At 36.5% G+C, this 18462-nt stretch overlaps 2 protein-coding genes across 3 annotated transcripts in view; one reads left to right on the top strand and one right to left on the bottom strand.

Moving 5' to 3' along the window:
- Positions 1 to 5080: 5080 nt before the first annotated feature.
- LOC148999771 (glutathione S-transferase L3-like) lies at positions 5081 to 9211 on the top strand. Of its 2 annotated transcripts, XM_089140803.1 has the most exons (10): positions 5081 to 5383; positions 5531 to 5602; positions 5719 to 5779; positions 5911 to 5997; positions 6139 to 6237; positions 6363 to 6462; positions 6546 to 6622; positions 7297 to 7404; positions 8754 to 8835; positions 9096 to 9211. In XM_089140803.1, the coding sequence occupies exons 1-10, from the start codon at positions 5286 to 5288 to the stop codon at positions 9101 to 9103; spliced, it is 792 nt and encodes a 263-aa protein (XP_088996929.1). In that variant the 5' UTR covers positions 5081 to 5285; the 3' UTR covers positions 9104 to 9211. The 2 variants fall into 2 exon arrangements, with proteins under 2 accessions (XP_088996929.1, XP_088996930.1); XM_089140804.1 differs by lacking the exon at positions 9096 to 9211 and having other exon boundaries at positions 8754 to 8843.
- A 46-nt stretch (positions 9212 to 9257) lies between these two features.
- Positions 9258 to 18462, bottom strand: part of RH1 (RNA helicase 1) — a 46211-nt gene continuing 37006 nt past the window's right edge. The window contains exons 9-11 of the mRNA XM_089140802.1: positions 10833 to 10938; positions 10300 to 10437; positions 9258 to 9577 (exon numbers count right to left, since the gene is read on the bottom strand). Coding sequence (XP_088996928.1) covers positions 10325 to 10437; positions 10833 to 10938 — 219 coding nt within the window. The 3' untranslated portion in view covers positions 9258 to 9577; positions 10300 to 10324. The remainder of the gene's footprint in view (positions 9578 to 10299; positions 10438 to 10832; positions 10939 to 18462) is intronic.

Raw genomic sequence — 18462 nt, 5'->3', positions numbered from 1 at the left:
CGGCAAAAATTTAACGAAGGCATCCAAATTCAAATCCAGACTCTATCGGATATCCGATAATAATCCAATCCGATTATTGATTGGTAATTGTCATTTTTTTATTTTTTTTATTTTCGATTTACAATTTTTGGTTACCGATTACCGAAATCCAAATCCAATTATCAACCATTTTTTGTGAAAAATGTTTAATATTTTACTCTAACCAGATAATTTTTTATTTCCGATTATCCGATTACCGATTTTTGAATCCGATTACCGGCTTCCGAATCCGATTATCATCCATTTTCAGAGAAAAAAATGTTGAATACTTTACTCTATTCGGATATTATCCGATCCGATAAGCAATTATCTGAATCCGAATCTGGTTGCTTAACGGACGGATACAAATATTTTTCGGTAAGAAAAATTTTGGATACGAACACCCATAAATGAATATGAATGCGAATTCAGAGGTGGATTTCGGCTATCCATTTACAGGTCTACTTGGTGGAAAGCAACAAGCAAAACAAGAAGAGGAAAAGTCATCAAGACTATAATGAGTCTTCTAAGAAGAATAAATTGGCTTGTTTTGTTTGTGGAAAGGTTGGTCATTTCAAGAAAGATTGTAGATTCAAGAAGGGAAAAAACTAAAAAAAATGTTTTCCTCCAATTCCATGTGCTCAAATGATGAAAATGCATTTGTGGGAAAGGAATACCTTAATGAGGATTTGTTTATTCTTAGTGTTTCAAATGTTGTAATTGAAAAGGCTACCACTTCTTCTGCTTACTTTGTTGTTTTGTTTAATTCTTTTGATTTGTGGCATGGTAGGTTAGGGCATAGTAGTGTGAAATATATTTCCAAACTATGCAAGTTAGGGATGATCACCAATAAGGTGTAATCTCCCAAGTACAAGTGTATAACTTGTGTGGAGGCTAAGTTAACCAAAATGCCTCACAAGACTATGGGTAGAAAGAGTGATCTCTTGGAATTGATCCATAGTAACTTAAGAGACTATAAGTCATATGAGTCAAGGGGAGGAAACAATTATGTTATCACCTTCATAGATGATTATTCTAGATATATCATGATATATTTGCTCAAATCAAAGGATGAGGCCGGAAAGACATTTATATTTTACAAAACGGAAGTTGAAAATCAACTTGGCAAGAAGATTAAAAGACTTAGAACCGATAGAGGGACTGAGTATTTTAATCTTGATAAGTTTTGTGAGGAAAATGGAATTTATCCATGAAATGACTGCTCCTACCAACCAGAATCAAATGGGGTAGCGGAAATGAAAAATAGATCTCTTAAAGAGATGATGAACTCTATGTTGTTGAGTTCTAATGTACCACTTGATATGTGGGGGAAGCCATGTTGACATCATTCAAATAGAATAAGGTGTTCAATGGTAAATGGAGGTATATACACCTTGAACACAATATTGTGCGATAATACATAGATGAAGGAATGATAGCTATCGATTATGTGAAGTTAGAAATGAATCAAGCTGACATGTTCACAAAGGTTATGTCTGTCAAAAACTTGTGTATTGCATCTATAGGAATGGGGTTAATGCCTAATCCTCGGGTCACATGATGGATACCCTACCTATGTGAAGAGGCTTAATACTTGAATTAGGTTCAAGGGGTACAAACGAAGTTGTTGGAAAAGGCCATGTCAGCATTTGCCACATCAGCCTCCATTGGTTTTGATGATAACAAACATGAATTACTAATGGCTATATTGAGTTATGTTGTTTTAGTTCAAGATGAGAACAAGTGAACCAACTCCAAGTGATAGCCATATGCTCATGCTCAATCAAAGATCATACCAAGATGGACATGAAGACCATGCCAAGATGGACATGAATGATCACGAAGAATAGAGTACAAGAAGACTCAAGAACTTCAATGATCAAGACTTAGTTGGAATTAGGACTTAGGACACTCTTGCATACACGCATATGTAAATATATTGAAAATATGTAATTCATGTCACTAAACTAACCTAGGACATAGTAGAAATGTGTTTGTGGCTTTGGTTTGACCAAAAAGTCCGAAAACCCAAGCCAAGTCCAAGTCCCAAACTAAGACAGCAAAACTGTGCCAGACGGATGACCGTCTAGTTTGCTAACAGAAAAACTAAGTCACAAGAATGCCGACGGACGACCGTCTGAAGCAGACGGTCGACCGTCTGGTTTTACTTAGCCAATAACGGCTAGTTTATAATGGCTCTTTTCCAGACGGACGCTCGTCTGGGCTAAAAACAAGACAAAAATTATATCTGTTTTCTATCCATTGGGGATTGGGTTTAGGCACTCAAAGGTGCTCTATATAAGCCCAATTCACCTCATTTGAGAGGGTTGAACTCCACACTTGATCAACTACTCCTCAAGTGATCTCAAGCTCTCGAATCACAAGCAAACAATTGTGCTTTGCTTCTCACTCTCTCCCAACCTTGAAGAAACATACCAAGGTGTTTACTAAGCTTGTGGACCAAGTTTGAGGTGATTGAAGGCATCGGTGGTACATACATTTCATATATTGAGCATACAACTCTTATTGCATCACATTCACATAAGAGGTAAAGTATCACACCTCTTGTAAGGTAACATCCTTCCTTTGTAACTGTTTCAATTCTAGTCTAGGTTGGTAGATTAGAATTGGTCATTGGGTGCTCTTGCCCGTGAACAAAGATTGCTTGGGTGCTCTTGCCTTAAACAAAGATTGTTAAATGGTGGTCTTGCCCTACTTGCTAAACAAAGATTGTAAAGAATTCTCTTGCCTTGTAACAAAGATTATTGTAAGGGTTTGATCTCTACCCATTGTATTGAAAGAAAATCATTAGTGGAACACTCTCTTGAGGCCAAGAGAGGAGTGGACGTAGACTTGTATAGTCATACCACTATAAATCTTGTGTTGTGGTTGCTTGTTATTGTCTAATTCGTTTGAATTTTCAATTTACATTGTATTTCCGTACAAATCGCAAAATTTGGACAATCCACTAGTTGGAACTAATCAACCCCCCTTTAGGTTGCACCAACAGAAGTCATGGGAAGACCGGTTCAGTACTACTATTTATAATTATTCCATTCTAGGGTGTAGATGAATTTAATAGTACTACCACAAGGGTAAGGTTGAGCGAAGCTCTTAATTAGTCTACCCCAATGAATGCGGGGGGGGGGGGTGTTAGTTGTGGTGCACATCAAAGACTAACCTACGTGGATGTAGGGGGTTTGGCCACCGCCAATGAGAACTTATAGGCGAGTTCTCTAAACATTCATGAATCCAAGATAAGGGACATGGCAAGTTCAAAAGTCCAATGTGTAATATAAAAGGTAGCTCCAAAAGTCGATCTTTAGGACATGGATGATGGGACGGTCATCTACGCTAATGAGGAAAGGTTCAAGGAGTCTGACTCTACCCGTACTTTGTAGCGCAACTCATTAGACCTAGTGTAGGTTCAAGTCCGAGAGACACCTACAACGATGTGTCTTTTAGTGTCTAATACAGTCACAACACATGTTCTTTTTTGTAATTTTGAAACTTGTGGGGGATTGTTAGGTTTTTTATTAAAATCTATATTAAGTTTCAAAATTAGTTTTTGCATTTCTTTTGTTTAATTGTTTTGTTAGTGTGTAGGACCCATGAGGTAAGGGTGGTAATGAGGCACCCATGAGTAAAGGAGTCCCTTCATCACCTTGGTTATGAGGCTCTTCATGACATTGGTCATGGGTCTTAAAGGTCTTGATCATGGTGATGAGGTGGGCTTACTTGAAGGGTGGAATTTACTTAAATTCTAACTCTTGACATTCAATTCTCATTTCAACTTCATGACCACTCATGGCCATTACCATGAGTGGGGTTAAGGTTATTGAATGGATTAAATCCAATTCATTGCCTAGAGAATCTCAAGGGGTGTATGGTGAGGTTTGGGCCTATATAAGCCCAACCCTTCCTTGCATGTGATGTGCAATAAAGACACTCATCACACTTGCATAATTTGTGTTACAAAGTTAATTTATTTCTTTGAGTTGGTCTAAGTGTTGTGTAGTAGCTTTTGGTTCCTTGAAGGGACTAGAAGAACTACCTCATCTTCTAGTTGGAGGTTGTTTTATCTTGGAGGTGGTGGTGCGAAGAACCCTTGGTAGTAGGGTGCATTAATTACCTTAAAGACAGCATTCAAGGTGTGACTTAACCTCATTGATCGGTGGTTCCGTTCGGTTGCAACATCAAGTTCTCCGGATTGGCTAAGGATTTTCATCTTTCAATTGTGTTGCAATTTCATTTTTTGTATTTTGTAGAATTTGTAATACAATTACCCTAGCAAGTTTGGAGGTTTCAATGAACTTATCTATATTTTAAGCTTTATCATTATTTTTCTTTAATTTTCATTTTCTTAGGAGTCAATGTAATCTCAACCATTAAAAAAAAATTGAAAAAGAAAAAAGAAAAAAAAAAAAAGAAAAAAAGAAAAACAATGACTCAGAATATGTAGTAATATTAAAGATTTGTTTTCTTTTTCCTATGAAGACTTTACATGTCTTATTTGGTGGAGAATATAAATTAAAGTTTATGAATAGTACCTTGAGTATTTTGTTAATACCATGATGAATACTCCAAACCTAGAAGAATTACTAATAATGTATTTGGATATGATTTCTCAGATTTCAAATTTGTTGGATAATGAAATCAGTTTTTAGTATTACCAAAAAAAAAAAAAAAAAAAAAAAAAAGAAATCAGTTTTTAGTAACTGTTTAAACGGTTTGCTTCAGAATCAAGAATCACATGGAGTTATGAATTAGGCTTAAAATTGGAATCATTTAGATTTTATGGTTTGAGGTTAAATACATGAATTCCTCCAAATTGACCTTGATGTGGCTTGTGTTGAGTGGTTCATCCACAGTGGCTGATGTTGTTTCTCCATGTACAGGGTTGTTTAACAAACATATCAAATAATTTTGTTTAGTTTCTGTCAGTTGTAAGTCTTCAGCATGAAACATGCATAGAAATGAAGTAGCTAGTGGCATGCAACATTATAATTCAATAAAGATACTTCTTTCTTCTTGTCTAGATCTTTCCTTTTGATTTGAATCCTTCCTTTTTTATCTCATGAATCAGATCATTCTTATATTTTCTTCCTGTTAAGCAATTTTCATGCTTGCTAATCAGATTATTTTTTGTAACTTCATGCTTGCATGCCATTCTTATATGACCATAACTTGCCGTTACAAATACATCACCATTAAACCCATATCCCCAAGACCTCTAGAAATCCATTTCTTTTAAGTGATCTATATATATGCATCTTAATATGATTATAAGAAGCCCTCTCATAAGAGTAATCGCACCTTCTATAACTCGAGCACCCAGAACTCGAATAGCAACAATGGCAACAGTGTAAGATTTCTAATCTCAATCCTTTCTGGTTTATTGGAAGTTCTCCATTTTCTTTTTCCTTGAGATGGTCTGGATTCAGAATTACTAGTTAATGGTGTTTTGGTTCTTATTCTCTCTCTCCCTTTCTCTCTCTCTCTCTCTCTGAAGTATTCAAGAAACTCTGCCAACTCCTCTCATCTCAACTTCATCACCACCTTCTCTTTTTGATGGAACAACAAGGTCAGTGCTGTTCACTGTAAATGTTCAATGGGCTCTCTCTCTCTCTCTGTAAGTACAGTTAATGTGGTTTATGACATGCTCTCTCTATTTCTCTTTTGGGGTTATGAAACTTGCAGGTTGTACACAAATTATCAATGCCCATATGCACAGCGTGTTTGGATAACCCGAAATGCTAAGGTTGATTGTTCCCTAAATGAGTATATTCCATGGAATTCATAGTTACTGCCTAAAGTATATTTTCACTCCAACTTCAACTAATGTTAAAGAGCAAATGTAGATATAAAATTTTCTTTCCTTTTTCCGCACAGGGATTGCAAGACAAGATAGCATTGGTTGGTATTGACCTTCAAAATAGACCTGCATGGTACAAGGAAAAGATCAACCCTGCAAATAAGGTCAGATTCTGCATCTACATTACTAAATAATATCATGCTTTAGATAAGTTCAAGCACAGAAATAAATTAGAAGTAGTACAAATTTTATTCATCTTTTAACTTTACTGGTTCTATTTGAAATGTTCTTTTCTTGATCTATAGGTCCCAGCACTGGAACACAACAACAAAATTATAGTAGAAAGCCTTGACTTGATCAAATATGTCGACAGTAACTTTGAAGGACCAAAGCTTCTTTCTGATGTAAGATTCCAGGTTTATCTCCCCCAACCCCTCAGAAAAAAAAAAAGAAAGAGTTCAACTCTTTTGTATCATTTCCTTGTTTAGCTCTAGAATCCTAACTTCGGATGTCACTGAAACATCTCTAGGATCCCAAAAAGAGAGAATATGGAGAGGAGTTGCTAGCTTATTCAGACACCTTCAATGGATCTGTATTCGCTTCACTTAAAGATCCGAAGGCAGAAGTTGGTAAGATTTGATTTTACATCGTTTGTAGAGATTTATCATGACAATAAAATTATCTGCTGATATGTTTCAACATCATGGATCAGGTTCTCCTTTTGATTACTTAGAGAATGCACTATCCAAATTCGATGATGGACCTTTCTTCCTCGGTCAATTCAGTCAGGTAATCTGTTTTACATTATTTATTTTTTTTTTTGGTGTGTGTATGTGTAAATTTTAGTGAGAAAAAACAGAATGTCATGAAGAGAGAGTGTGAAACAAATTAAGAATCATCGTTCTTTGGATTTAAATTAGAGCCAACATCCCCATCCTTGTCAAAAATGATAGCTCTTTACATGAAATATTTTATGATCCAAACCTAAAGATGGACATGGATAAAGAGTTATCAACTATTTTTTTTTTTTTTTTCTTTTTTTTCCTTTGCAACAATAATATGCTGGCTCTTTGGAGGATAGATTGAGGGGGAGAGTAAAAATTTTAGAGCAAACATCTTTATAAATGGCTTTTCAAATTTCGTCCTAGTACCTAAATTTGAAAGTTTATATATGAAGACCAGCTTCCTAATTGTTTCAATGATGGAGCTACCCTTAAACATTGCTGAAACACAACTGGGTTTGCATTCGAGGGGTCGAGGTCATCTAGAACGATGCCCTTAAATGAATTGGAGTGTTGTTTTCATATACTTTTGTACTTGGTGGTTTTCAAGATTTTTTACCTTATTTTTTTTCACTTTTGTTTCACATTTTCTCCCCCTTGTGGTCATCAGGTGAGGTTCCAGAGATAAATTTATATTTCAGAATTGCTAAATCTGACATGTAAATAATATGTAATTTTCAGGTGGATATAGCCTATGCTCCATTTATTGAAAGATTTCAACTTCTTTCACTAGATTTGAAGAAATATGATATTACCACAGGAAGGCCAAAGCTCGCAAAATGGATGGAGGTACAAAAATCCGTTTTTTTTTTTTTTTTTTTTTGGAGGGGGGAGAGAATTTGATATTTTTTTATCTAAATTACAAATTTTGTCATTGGTTTAAGAAATTGATCTTAGTCTAGTGTGTTTGAGAAATTCACTAAAAAGTGAAATTGTTTCTTAAGTGAGTGCTCTATCCATGAGAATGATGTTCATCAAACAAACAAAAACAGTTTTTTTGCTTGGTAATGACCAAATAAAAACATGAAAGAAAGTAAATGATGAAAAGAAAGAGGTGAAAATGAATAATAATAAAAAAAAGGGATAATTACTGTTGCCCCCCTGTACTTTGATTTTATTACTAATAAAACCCTGTTCTTTACAAAATTCCTGTTGCCCCCCTTCCTTATAACGGTGTTAAGTAGCCGTTAAGTTTGAATATGTAATGTCCACTTTGTCCTTCATTAAGATTAAGAAATCAAAAGCACGACCCCATTTATAAACCGTTAAATGTCAATTTTACCCTAACTTCATTTATTTTGAATTAAAAAAATTTGGTTTTCCACCTTCACTAAACTTATTTATTTTGAATTAAGAATTGGCAAAATTCAATTGGTTTCCCACCTTCTCCTCTAGCATACATAGGGAGGAAATCACAATTTTTTTGGGGGGGTGCTTTTTAATATTGGAAGCGGACGTACCCTCCCCATGGGAGTTTAGACTTTTAACCACTTTACTAACCCACCATTGACGAAACCACAAAATCTTGCCAGAGAAGGAATTAACAAAGTAGGTGATATTCAGTTTCCAAATTTGAGTTGAATTCTATCTTCCCTCCTCTTCGGTTTCTATTTTAATTTTATTCAATTATTATTTCTTTATTTTGGTATTTTTTTAGAGTAAAGCAGTTATGATTATTTTTTCTCTACAATTAATTAAGGGTATTATTTGCAAAGGGTAAATAAGTAAAGAGATAAGTAAAGGGTATTTTGGGATTTTAAAAATATGGAGATGCCACATCATCGGTAAACTACGGAACTTAACGGTAGGGGGGCATTAGTAATTATAGACAAAGTTAAAGGTTGGATTAGTAATTTTGCAAAATACAGGGGATACATTAGTAATAAAATCAAAGTATAGGGGGGCAATAGTAATTATCCCTAAAAAAAAAAGTCCATTCGATTCACCAAAAACCTTTCAATAAAACTAAGGAATAATAATGAATACATCAAATCTAGAATCTAAGGAAAGATTCTCATAAAAGAAAATTAAATTTCATAAAAAAGAGAGAGAAAAAAGATACTGGTTCAATTATTTCTTAACTAGTTGAGCTGATAATATACATCTTCATGCATATATAAATTAAATTTGTTTTGTAGGAGATGGACAAGATTGAGGCCTATAAGCAAACCAAATGGGATCCCGAGGCACTAGTTACAGCTTTGAAAAGGCATATTTTCCGTAAGTAATTTCTTTTCGAATCTAGATCTTCTACCCGTCAAGATAGAAGCCTGCGTTTTCCTTACATATCTTCATCACATATTAAGAAGGAGACCTACGGGAGTCACTATAAGTTTCATCTCTGAATCTTTTTGTAGTGAAACCCTTCTTAATATATGGCAAAGAGATTAGAGAACCCAGACTCTTCAGTAGAATGATCTACTCATCTAATTTAATTTTGTTTTTTCTTGAACCCCATTGATGAAATCAATTATTTGCAGGTAATTGAGTGCACGGGATCTCTAAAAATAAGGAACATAAGCATGAGCGAGGGTGCTTCGAAGTTCGGATAGAAGCATTTTTCTTATAAATAAATAAATAAAATAATGTTTGCTTCTAAGGTCTCATTGACCTATACTCTGATGAATGACACATATGTAACATTTTGAGGAATAAATAATATATATATTTTCTGATTCGAACCAATAAGCTTAGTGCAACTCTGATATGTGAATGTATATTTTGCCAAATCAAGCTTTACAGAACCAAAAACCATCAAAGACAACACCCAGGCAAGAACCACCATAAAATTGATTCTAGCGGCAAAGAAGTTGTCTGTGTCTTCAGTCATATAAGGTGACAAGCTTCAGACTTGAAATTCATTACCATCCAAACACCATCCTCTGGAGCAGCTCAGCAGGTTCATCCCTGGAGGGGTCACAACCATGGCATGAGCACACATCCGATGCTGTTCTCCGAACACCTGAAATTACTTTCATGTTAAAATTACAGGAAGTATGGAAATATAACAAGTGTTAAGCTCAAAGAAACTCAAAACAGCCCAGGGCACAAGAAGGTGGAGAATAATGGATACAAGATTAGAGATCCATAAACCCCCCCCCCTCTACAGTCTAATCACTATTCATGCACTCGTACTCTAAACTTAGAAAGATGGATATCTTGCTGATATCCATGCATATCTGGAACAATTTTGACTTCAATTTTCTGAGGCATATAGTCCACCTCACATCCCGAAGACAAAAGCCTTGCCACGTGCATCGCACCTCATGCACCAGGACTATACAACTCGAGTGTGGCCCGTGCACTTAACAACTTTCCCACATGATTACTATGGGTTCGTGGAGTTGCACAAACTGGAAACTCTTGCAAGTTGCAACCACCCTTAGTGAAAATTAGGTATAGAGACACAAGAAAAACAACAAAAAACACAATTGTTGGAACCAATTTTTGCATGTATCAAATTAACCAATGAACAGGATAATGATTTTAAAGAGTGATATGGGTAGAATCATGAACACTGCCAATTGAATGGTTTGGCCAACTCCCGAGTAAAACCAAAGAGGTTCACTCCCTTGGATGGTTCACGGGATTATAGTTGAAAAAATAAACTTTGTTAGTCTAAAAATACTAATTAAATGCCGAATGTACTAACTTATACCACACTATTTTATGGAGAAAACCGACCTGCTTGGAAGTTGGAATACAATATTTAATCTTTTGTATTGCTGACTTTGCTCCGTTTGCCTGCTTTTGAGGGCATGAAACTTACTGTATGTCGCTTCAATGTTTCTGATTCCACACACACTTTCAATTTTTCCAGAGCTGATACAATATAAAAGAAACAGTAAGGTCCAATGTTTAAACATCAAACAGATTCCGAGTCTTTGAAAATTCCATGCCGCCATCAGATTGATCAGAAGAAAACTACTAGTTGCATGATATTACAGTTGACTCAATTGCACAAAGGTACTGTTGAACACTCTATGGTCACCAAAGAAGGTAGATTTCTCCCCATTGAAAAGAAAAATAAACGGGTTGGACCGGGTTGGGTTCCCTTTTCCTTCTTTTTTTTTTTTTTTTGGGGGGGGGGGGGGATGTGATTTTCTTTCTAGTGAGACCAAGCTCACCGATGACTACTGTAGTGCCAGGAATAAATCCCAGCTGGTCCACATCTAGTCTAATAAAAGAGATCTAGGAAGGGAAAACCAGCACATTACCAGATGTATAAAGCGGGCGAAGTGATTCAATTGAATCTGAAGGCAAAGAATAATCATTACAAGGATTGTTATCAGCTTTCTGCATTACTTTCTTGAAACGTTTAACCTGAAAAAAAGTATGTCAGAAAGGGCAACTTTCACAATCTTTAAACAGCTGAATGATACTACCAAAAATAAACTTGGTTCAGAAAAACACCAGTTACTTATATCGTCTTGTCCAGTGAATCCCACCCAAGACAACTTCTTGATCTCACATTCCCACTTACCAACTGAATTGCTTCTATTTTCTTTTTCTTTGATACAAAAAGTAGAGAGTAAATAAAGCTGAAAGTTAACAATACACATGCACTTTTTGTTTCATTTTGTTCTTATTTGTCATAATACAGTTCAAGTTTGAGCAAGAGCAAGAGCAAGAGAAAGATGAGTTAAAACACTGCAGGGGAATGCAAAATTCCCATGTTAGTTCTGCCATGGACATTTTTCGGCATTTAGTTTTTATTCGTTACTACCAGTTTTGGCATAGTCGGAGAACTCATATTTTTTGAGGTCTAGTGGATATGTTGGCGGAAGTTTATATTCTACTCAGTTTTTTTCTTTTGGGGGTCTGAATTCTATTCAGTTCAAGCAGAGGTTTATTTGTTTTGAGTTGTAATTGAAAAAATTGAGGGCCTGCAATAGAGAGCCAATAAAAAAATGTATGGGCTCCAAGATTGAGGACATGTTAGATACCACTCAGGCAGCAAGCAATGGAAATCAAAGCTCATCAATCAAACTCATCCCCACAGACATAGCTTGATTGATTCTCTCAAACTATTATCACATAATCTATGGGAACATGTCTACAACCGCAACAACTCAGCTGTATACCAACTAAATAGGGTCAGCTATATGGATCCTTGCCTTCCAATCAGCTTAATTCAAGGTCAGACAACATACAAGACCTAAGTCATACATGTCTTTTCTTGCCACTACTTCTAAGGTTATTTTTAGTTTTTCCCTAACCCTTGCAGTTCCTTCAATCTGCATTAGTCACTCCTCAGTACTGGAGCATTCAGAGACCTCCACTGAAAATGGTCATGCCACCTCAAATGACTTCCTCTTTGTTCTAAAGCCACAACAAAAAAGAAGAGCAACATACATAGGTTGCTAGAAACTAGTCATTCCAACAAAAAGGCTTCAAAGTCATCACTCCATTCCCACGGTTCTACTTTATGTTTTCAATTGAGGCTGAAGACATTGACCACCTCTTCTTTCTTCGTGTCCTCATATATTGGGTAGAGGCTGGACCACTATATGATTATAATACTCGCTACTCCAAGGATTTTCATTGCTCAAAGCTAATTGACAAGGGATCGCTTAAGGAAAAGATTTTCAAGCAAAGGGTTAATAAAATTATTTGTCATACTTTCCGCCACTCAAGAAGTCATCTTATTAATCAGAAATAACCATTAAATCCTTTAACATTCGTTCAGAACACCAACTGTATATTTCTGTTCCTTAGGGATCCTAGATGGCAATGTTTTGAATTGTGAGGAAAGTATATGGCAAACCTTGCCACACTTCCATGAACCAGCAAATAAACTTGACTCACTCCTTGCTTGTTATAAAGTGTAATGATGCTTTCATTAAAGCAGGTGAAAGAGGAGAGCTAGGGAGAATACTAAAGGGTAACAAAAAAAAAAAAATTTGCAGCAGACAAGGACTGCAGAAAATTACTTCAGCTTATTATCTGACAAGCCACCCAATGAAATACTAACCCAAGCTTGGAAGACCTCGAATGCTATTTCATGAGGCAATCGACATCCATGTAATGGAACCGATGAGCTCATGACAATGATGGAGCAACCTGAACAATTTACCCAATTACAAAATGGTCTTGCGAGATCTTCCTCCCTCAATTTTGAGCAGGTTGAGATGGAATTAGATGCCATATTCTTATTCATTTCTATTACATCAATGGCCTTCACAAAACTAATGATCTTGTCTCATAACTCCATAAAATCCACTACGGAATCAGTAGAAGTAGAATAAATGATGGCATAATCTATCTTATCTTCCACCTATACCTATTTTTTGTAAGTCATAACTTGAGTTCAGTTAGGAGTTTTAGTCTAGTTGGGAGTTTGGTCTATTAGAGTCTTTATTGTTTATGTTTTTAGTCCCGCATCGGGGAACATTGTACTTGCTCATTCATCCTATTATTATGAATAAAGCCCTGTTATGTCACACAGGACATAAGTCAGGATTCTCTCAAGATTTCAACATGGTATCAAAGCCATGCCAAATCTAGGGCACCAACACTCCATTGCAGATTCCAAGTAAGTCAGAAGAATTCAGAAAAAGCTTCCGCCTCTGAATCTCCACACCTACCATCATTAACACCTCTACAGCTCTTCATCACCCATAACAGCCATCGCCTAAGCCTTCAATACCATTCTAACCGAAACTGAACCACCAACTACCCTTCCTACACCTAGCGAATGACCCTAGGAGTCTCGTTGCATCACCTGCGACTTTTCTGTGTTGCAACGACTCTCCTCGGATGATTAATGTTCCTTTTAAGAAAAAAAATATCTCTTGGTTGTCGTCTGCCTTCTTCTTCCTTTTACCTGCCATAGTTGCTAGAAGGGTTTATATGATTCAAAAGTCCCTCTAGAACCTATCGCCTGACCTAACCAAATCTTTTGAATGTTCCTAGAACCATTGATGTCTCTCAATGGTGTTTTTTAGGACCATCGCAGGCTTCCTTCCATGATCAGAATTTTTTTCTTTGAGGTTGATCGTGGTTCTGAGATTTCATAGGGAGTTGTTTTGTAAATTCAAATAGTTCCTAGGGGGCAATTTTTGAAAATTCAAATAGTGACAAGATTTTTTTTTGCAAATTCGAAATCAGGGATTTTTTTGTAAATTCGGATAGTTCCAGCGAACTGTTTGTAATTTCGCATAGTTCTAGGGGGTTGTCTGTAAATCCGAATAATTTCAGGGAGCTGTTCGTAGAATTTGAATATTTTTGTTCCTTTGATGGCTGATTTCAACACATCTCCCTTGTCTGGCACGTCTGAAGAGTCTCCCATGTCTTCCATTCATAGGGATCGTGAATTTTCTCCCCTTTAGATGACCAATATGAAACTCAATGGGACAAATTATCTTATATGGTCTCGTTCAGTTTCCCTTGCTGTTGGTGCTCATGGTTTTACTTCTACCAAACCTTCCACACCTGGTCCGCAACTTTCCAAGTGGTACACAGATGAATGCTTGGTCATGGGTTTTATCATCAACTCCATTGAATCAAGCATAGCAAACAATTATCTCTTCCTTCCTGATGAGGCAACTATTTGGAAGGTCGCTAAGGATACATATTCCAGAGTAGGCAATGATGCACAGTGCTTTGAAATTAGACGGAAGATCAATCAGTTGTAGCAAAAGGACCTTATTCTTTCTCAGTACTATAACACTCTTCGGAGATATTACCAGACTTTAGATTTCTATGGGAAGTTTATACCAAAGAATTTTGAAGATACCATTGTCTATCAACAATGAGAAGACAAACAGAGAGTTTATGAATTTTTGGCAAGATTGAATATAGAATTTGATCAAATTCGTGCACAAATCCTTTCTAGAGAGTCTTTCCCTTCTCTGGTAATCCTAAGCCTAGTTTTGGTAACTCTCGACCATAGTAAAAAATTCGAGGGAAACTCAAGTTTCGACCGTGTGAAAATGGGAAACTTAGGTGGAAACTTGGGAAATTTCAAAGAAACTGAGGACTTTTCCGTACAAGTTTTGACATCAAGTTTCGATAGGTTTTAGAGAGTATTTGGGGTGGGATCCTGTATTTAAACTAATTAGAGTATAAAGAATGCGTTTGTTGTATTTTACTAAAAAAATCAATGTAGAAATGTCATTCAATGTACATAATATCAATGTAGAGTTGTCCAAAAAGTACATTATAAACTTAACTACTTAAGCACATAACATTCAATATATAATTTCTAACTTCAAAATAGTTGACAATAAAAGGAAAATACAGCTTAGTGTTAAGAGGAGTGCCAAGAGTGGATTCATCCTGTGAGCTGAGTAGTACTATGCCTGTAACATCCTCTCCTCCAACAAACGAACATAGACATCCCATGACATTTTATGCCTATGGTTGTCAAGTTAATCGACAACTGTAACTTTATGAGTCTTGTCATCAATATGCTTAAGATAACCAACCTGAGGGAATACGCACTTTGGATAGGGAAGTTCTGATGGACAGGGTATTTGTCGTGGGTATTTGGGGAAACATGAAATAAACAAAAAAAATTGAAAATTTGGGAAAGCAACAAAATTTACAGGAAAGTCCCAAGTTTCCATAAAATTTCCTAGGTTTCCACGAAATTTCCCAAGTTTCCACGAAATTTCCCAAGTTTCTATGGATTTTCCCAAGTTTCCACGAATTTTCCCAAGTTTCCCACGAAATTTGAGAATTTTTCCCCCTCATGAACTAGTTGGTCCAACTAGGTTGAACCAAGTTCCGACAGGTTTCAAGGTTTCGACAAAATTTCGACAATTTCGATCGAAACCGACTTTTTTTCGATCCTCGTGTTTCGTTTCGCATTTTCCAAAACGGAAAATTTCGCAAATTTCGATGGAATTTTGTTCTATGCTCTCGACCCATGTGAAGTGTGAATATTGTGGGAAGGAATGCCATACAAAGGATAAATGATGGAAATTACATGAACGTCCAACCAGTTCTTGTGGAGGAGGAAAGAGTGGTAGTAGGGGCAGCAATCAAGTATCTACAAATCAAGCTTTTCTAGACATACAGAGTACTCTATCACCTACTTCCATAGACGAGATCCATAATCTTTTTTGTCAATTGATGACCAGACTTAACAGATCCTCTTCTGGTTTGACTCCCAGTGCGAGTGTTGCATCTATCGTTGCCTCTACCTATGGTTCCCTACCTCCTACAGGCATTTTTGGTTGTCATAGTGTCAATTAATTTATCCCTCCTAAATAATTGACTATGGGGCAACCGACCACATGATAGACTCATCTTCTTTATTTTACACTTATTCTTCTATTCCACATTCAGAATGTTTGTATAGCTGAAGGATCTCTGTCCCCTATTTCTGGAAAGGGCTCCATCATCTATTCCCCTAACCTAAGCCTTTCATCTATTTTGCATGTTCCTAAATTTTCATGTAATTTATAATCCATTAGTAGCCTAACCGGTGATATGAATTGTAAAATAACATTCTTTCTATCTCAATGTGTTTTTTAAGACCTGAAGACAGGGCGTACGATTGGAGCGCTTAAAAGGAGGGGCTCTACCTATTGGATGGTTTTGGTTCTCCATCTGCTCTTTCTACATTTCCTGCATCATCCTCTATTGCATTAGTGACTTTATTACAGTGACATAATCGTCTTGGCCACATTCCTTTGTTAGTTTTGTTTAGACTCTTTCCTAATTTGGTTAAAAAATGTCATTTGAATGATTTTCATTGTGATGCTTGTATTTTGGCCAAACAAACAAGACATATTTATCCCATTTCAGTTAATAGAAGTAAATTTTTTTTAATTTTATTCACTCTAATATATGGGGTCCTTCTCAAATTGTGTCTATATCTGGCCATCGTTGGTTTGTCACATTCATTGATGGTTGCACCCGCACTACTTGGGTTTATCTCTTGCTAAAAAAAGTGATGTGTTCTCTTGTTTCCAAAATTTTCACAATATGGTTAAGACTTAGTTTGGGGCTGTAATAAAAATCCTTAGGACAAATAATGGGACTGAATATTCGGATGGCAGTTTTCGCTTTTACTATTTTGATCATGGGATTATCCATCAAACCAATTGTGTTGATTCACCTCCTCAAAATGGGGTTGCAAAGCACAAAAATAAGTATCTCTTGGAGGTGGCACGGTCCCTTATATTTACTATGCATGTACCGCCTCAATTCTGAGGTGATGCAGTTCAAACTGCCACCTATCTCATTAATAAGACGCCTTAATGTGTCTTCGATCAGTGCAGTCCTCTTGAAGTTCTCCTAGGTACAACCAATTTTACAGAACCCCCTAAGGTCTTTGGATATGTTGCATTTGTTCGCAATCATCATAGTCATGGTAAGCTTAATCCCAGAAGGTTACGGTATATATTATTGGGCTATCCCCCTACACAAAAAGGTTATAAATGTTACCATCCTGGATCTCATCAATTTTTTCTGTTTATGGATGTTTTTCACGAACAAATTCCCTTTTTTACTCCTCTTCTTCAGGGGGAGAGTCTTAGTGAAGAAGCTCTGGTGTTCCTTGAGATTCCTCCTAAAGGTCCTACTGTTGAGTCTCCTTTGGCAGATTTCCTATTGGAAGATGGAGTGATTGGATAGGAACAATTGGTGGATGATGTGTAGGGGGAATCTAGACCTCCTCTGAAGACTTATGAAAGGAAGCAGAAGCCCTCCTCTGAGCCACGGCAATTGGAAGCACCAGATCCTAGTCTTGAAGAAACCATTCCTCTTGGTGAGTCTGTCTTTGATCTTAATTTGTCGATTGCATTAAGAAAACAATCACGTACTTGCACAACACTCTATTTCTAACCATATATCATATTATTCCCTATCCCTAGAATTTCAAAGCTTTATTTCTTCTTTGTCTTCCACCTCTATCCCTAATTCATGGCAGGACGCAATGTCTCACTCAGACCAGTAGAAATTTATGGATGAGGAAATGCAAGTCCTAGGGAAGAAGAAAAAAAGACATAGGATCTGGTATCCATGCCTGCAGGGAAGAAGACTGTTGGATGCAAATGGGTGTTTGTTATAAAACACAAAGTAGATGGGACCATTGAGAGATATAAAGGACGACTGGTAGCTAAGGGCTTTACTCAAACCTATGGCATTGAGTACCAAGAGACATTTGTTCCTATTCCTAAGATGAATATTGTTCAAGCTGTTCTTTCATGTGCTATAAGCCATGGGTGGAGTCTTCAACAATTAAATGTGAAGAATGCTTTCCTATATGGAGACCTGAAGGAAGAAGTATATATGGATATGCCCCCTAGTTATTCTAATTCAAAGATCCATAGGAAGGTGTGCAGGTTAAAGAGAGCTCTATATGGTCTTAAAGCAGTCTCCTAGAGTATGGTTTGGAAGATTTCACAAGGCAATGATTTCTTATGGCTACAAGCAAAGTAATGCAAACCATACCCTGTTTATTAAACGGGATAAATATCATACTACAATACTCCTTCTATATGTGGATGATATTGTCATCACAAGAAACAGCGAAGAGGAAATTACAGCCTTGAAGACAATCTTGGGGACAGAATATGAGAAAAAAGATATGGGCAGACTCAGGTACTTTCTCGGATTAGAGTTGCCCTACTCTGCTAATGGTGTCTCACTCTCGCAAAGAAAGTACACCTTGAACTATTAGAAGAGACTGGAATGCTAGAGTGTAGACCTGCTGAGACCCTAGCAGAGCCTAATCAGCACTTTAAAGAAAAGGAAGGAGAACCAATTGACAAAACCAGCTACCAAAAATTACTTGGGAAGTTGATTTATTTGTCACATACTAGGCCAGATATCACCTTTGCAGTCAACCTTGTAAGTCAGTACATGCATGATCCTTATTCTTCTCATCTTAAT

This window comes from Hakea prostrata, chromosome 11 (genome assembly GCF_041222555.1).
Source record: "Hakea prostrata isolate BN-2017 chromosome 11, UWA_Hpros_2, whole genome shotgun sequence".
NCBI lineage: Eukaryota > Viridiplantae > Streptophyta > Magnoliopsida > Proteales > Proteaceae > Hakea > Hakea prostrata.
This window is presented reverse-complemented; position numbering and strand designations above follow the sequence as displayed.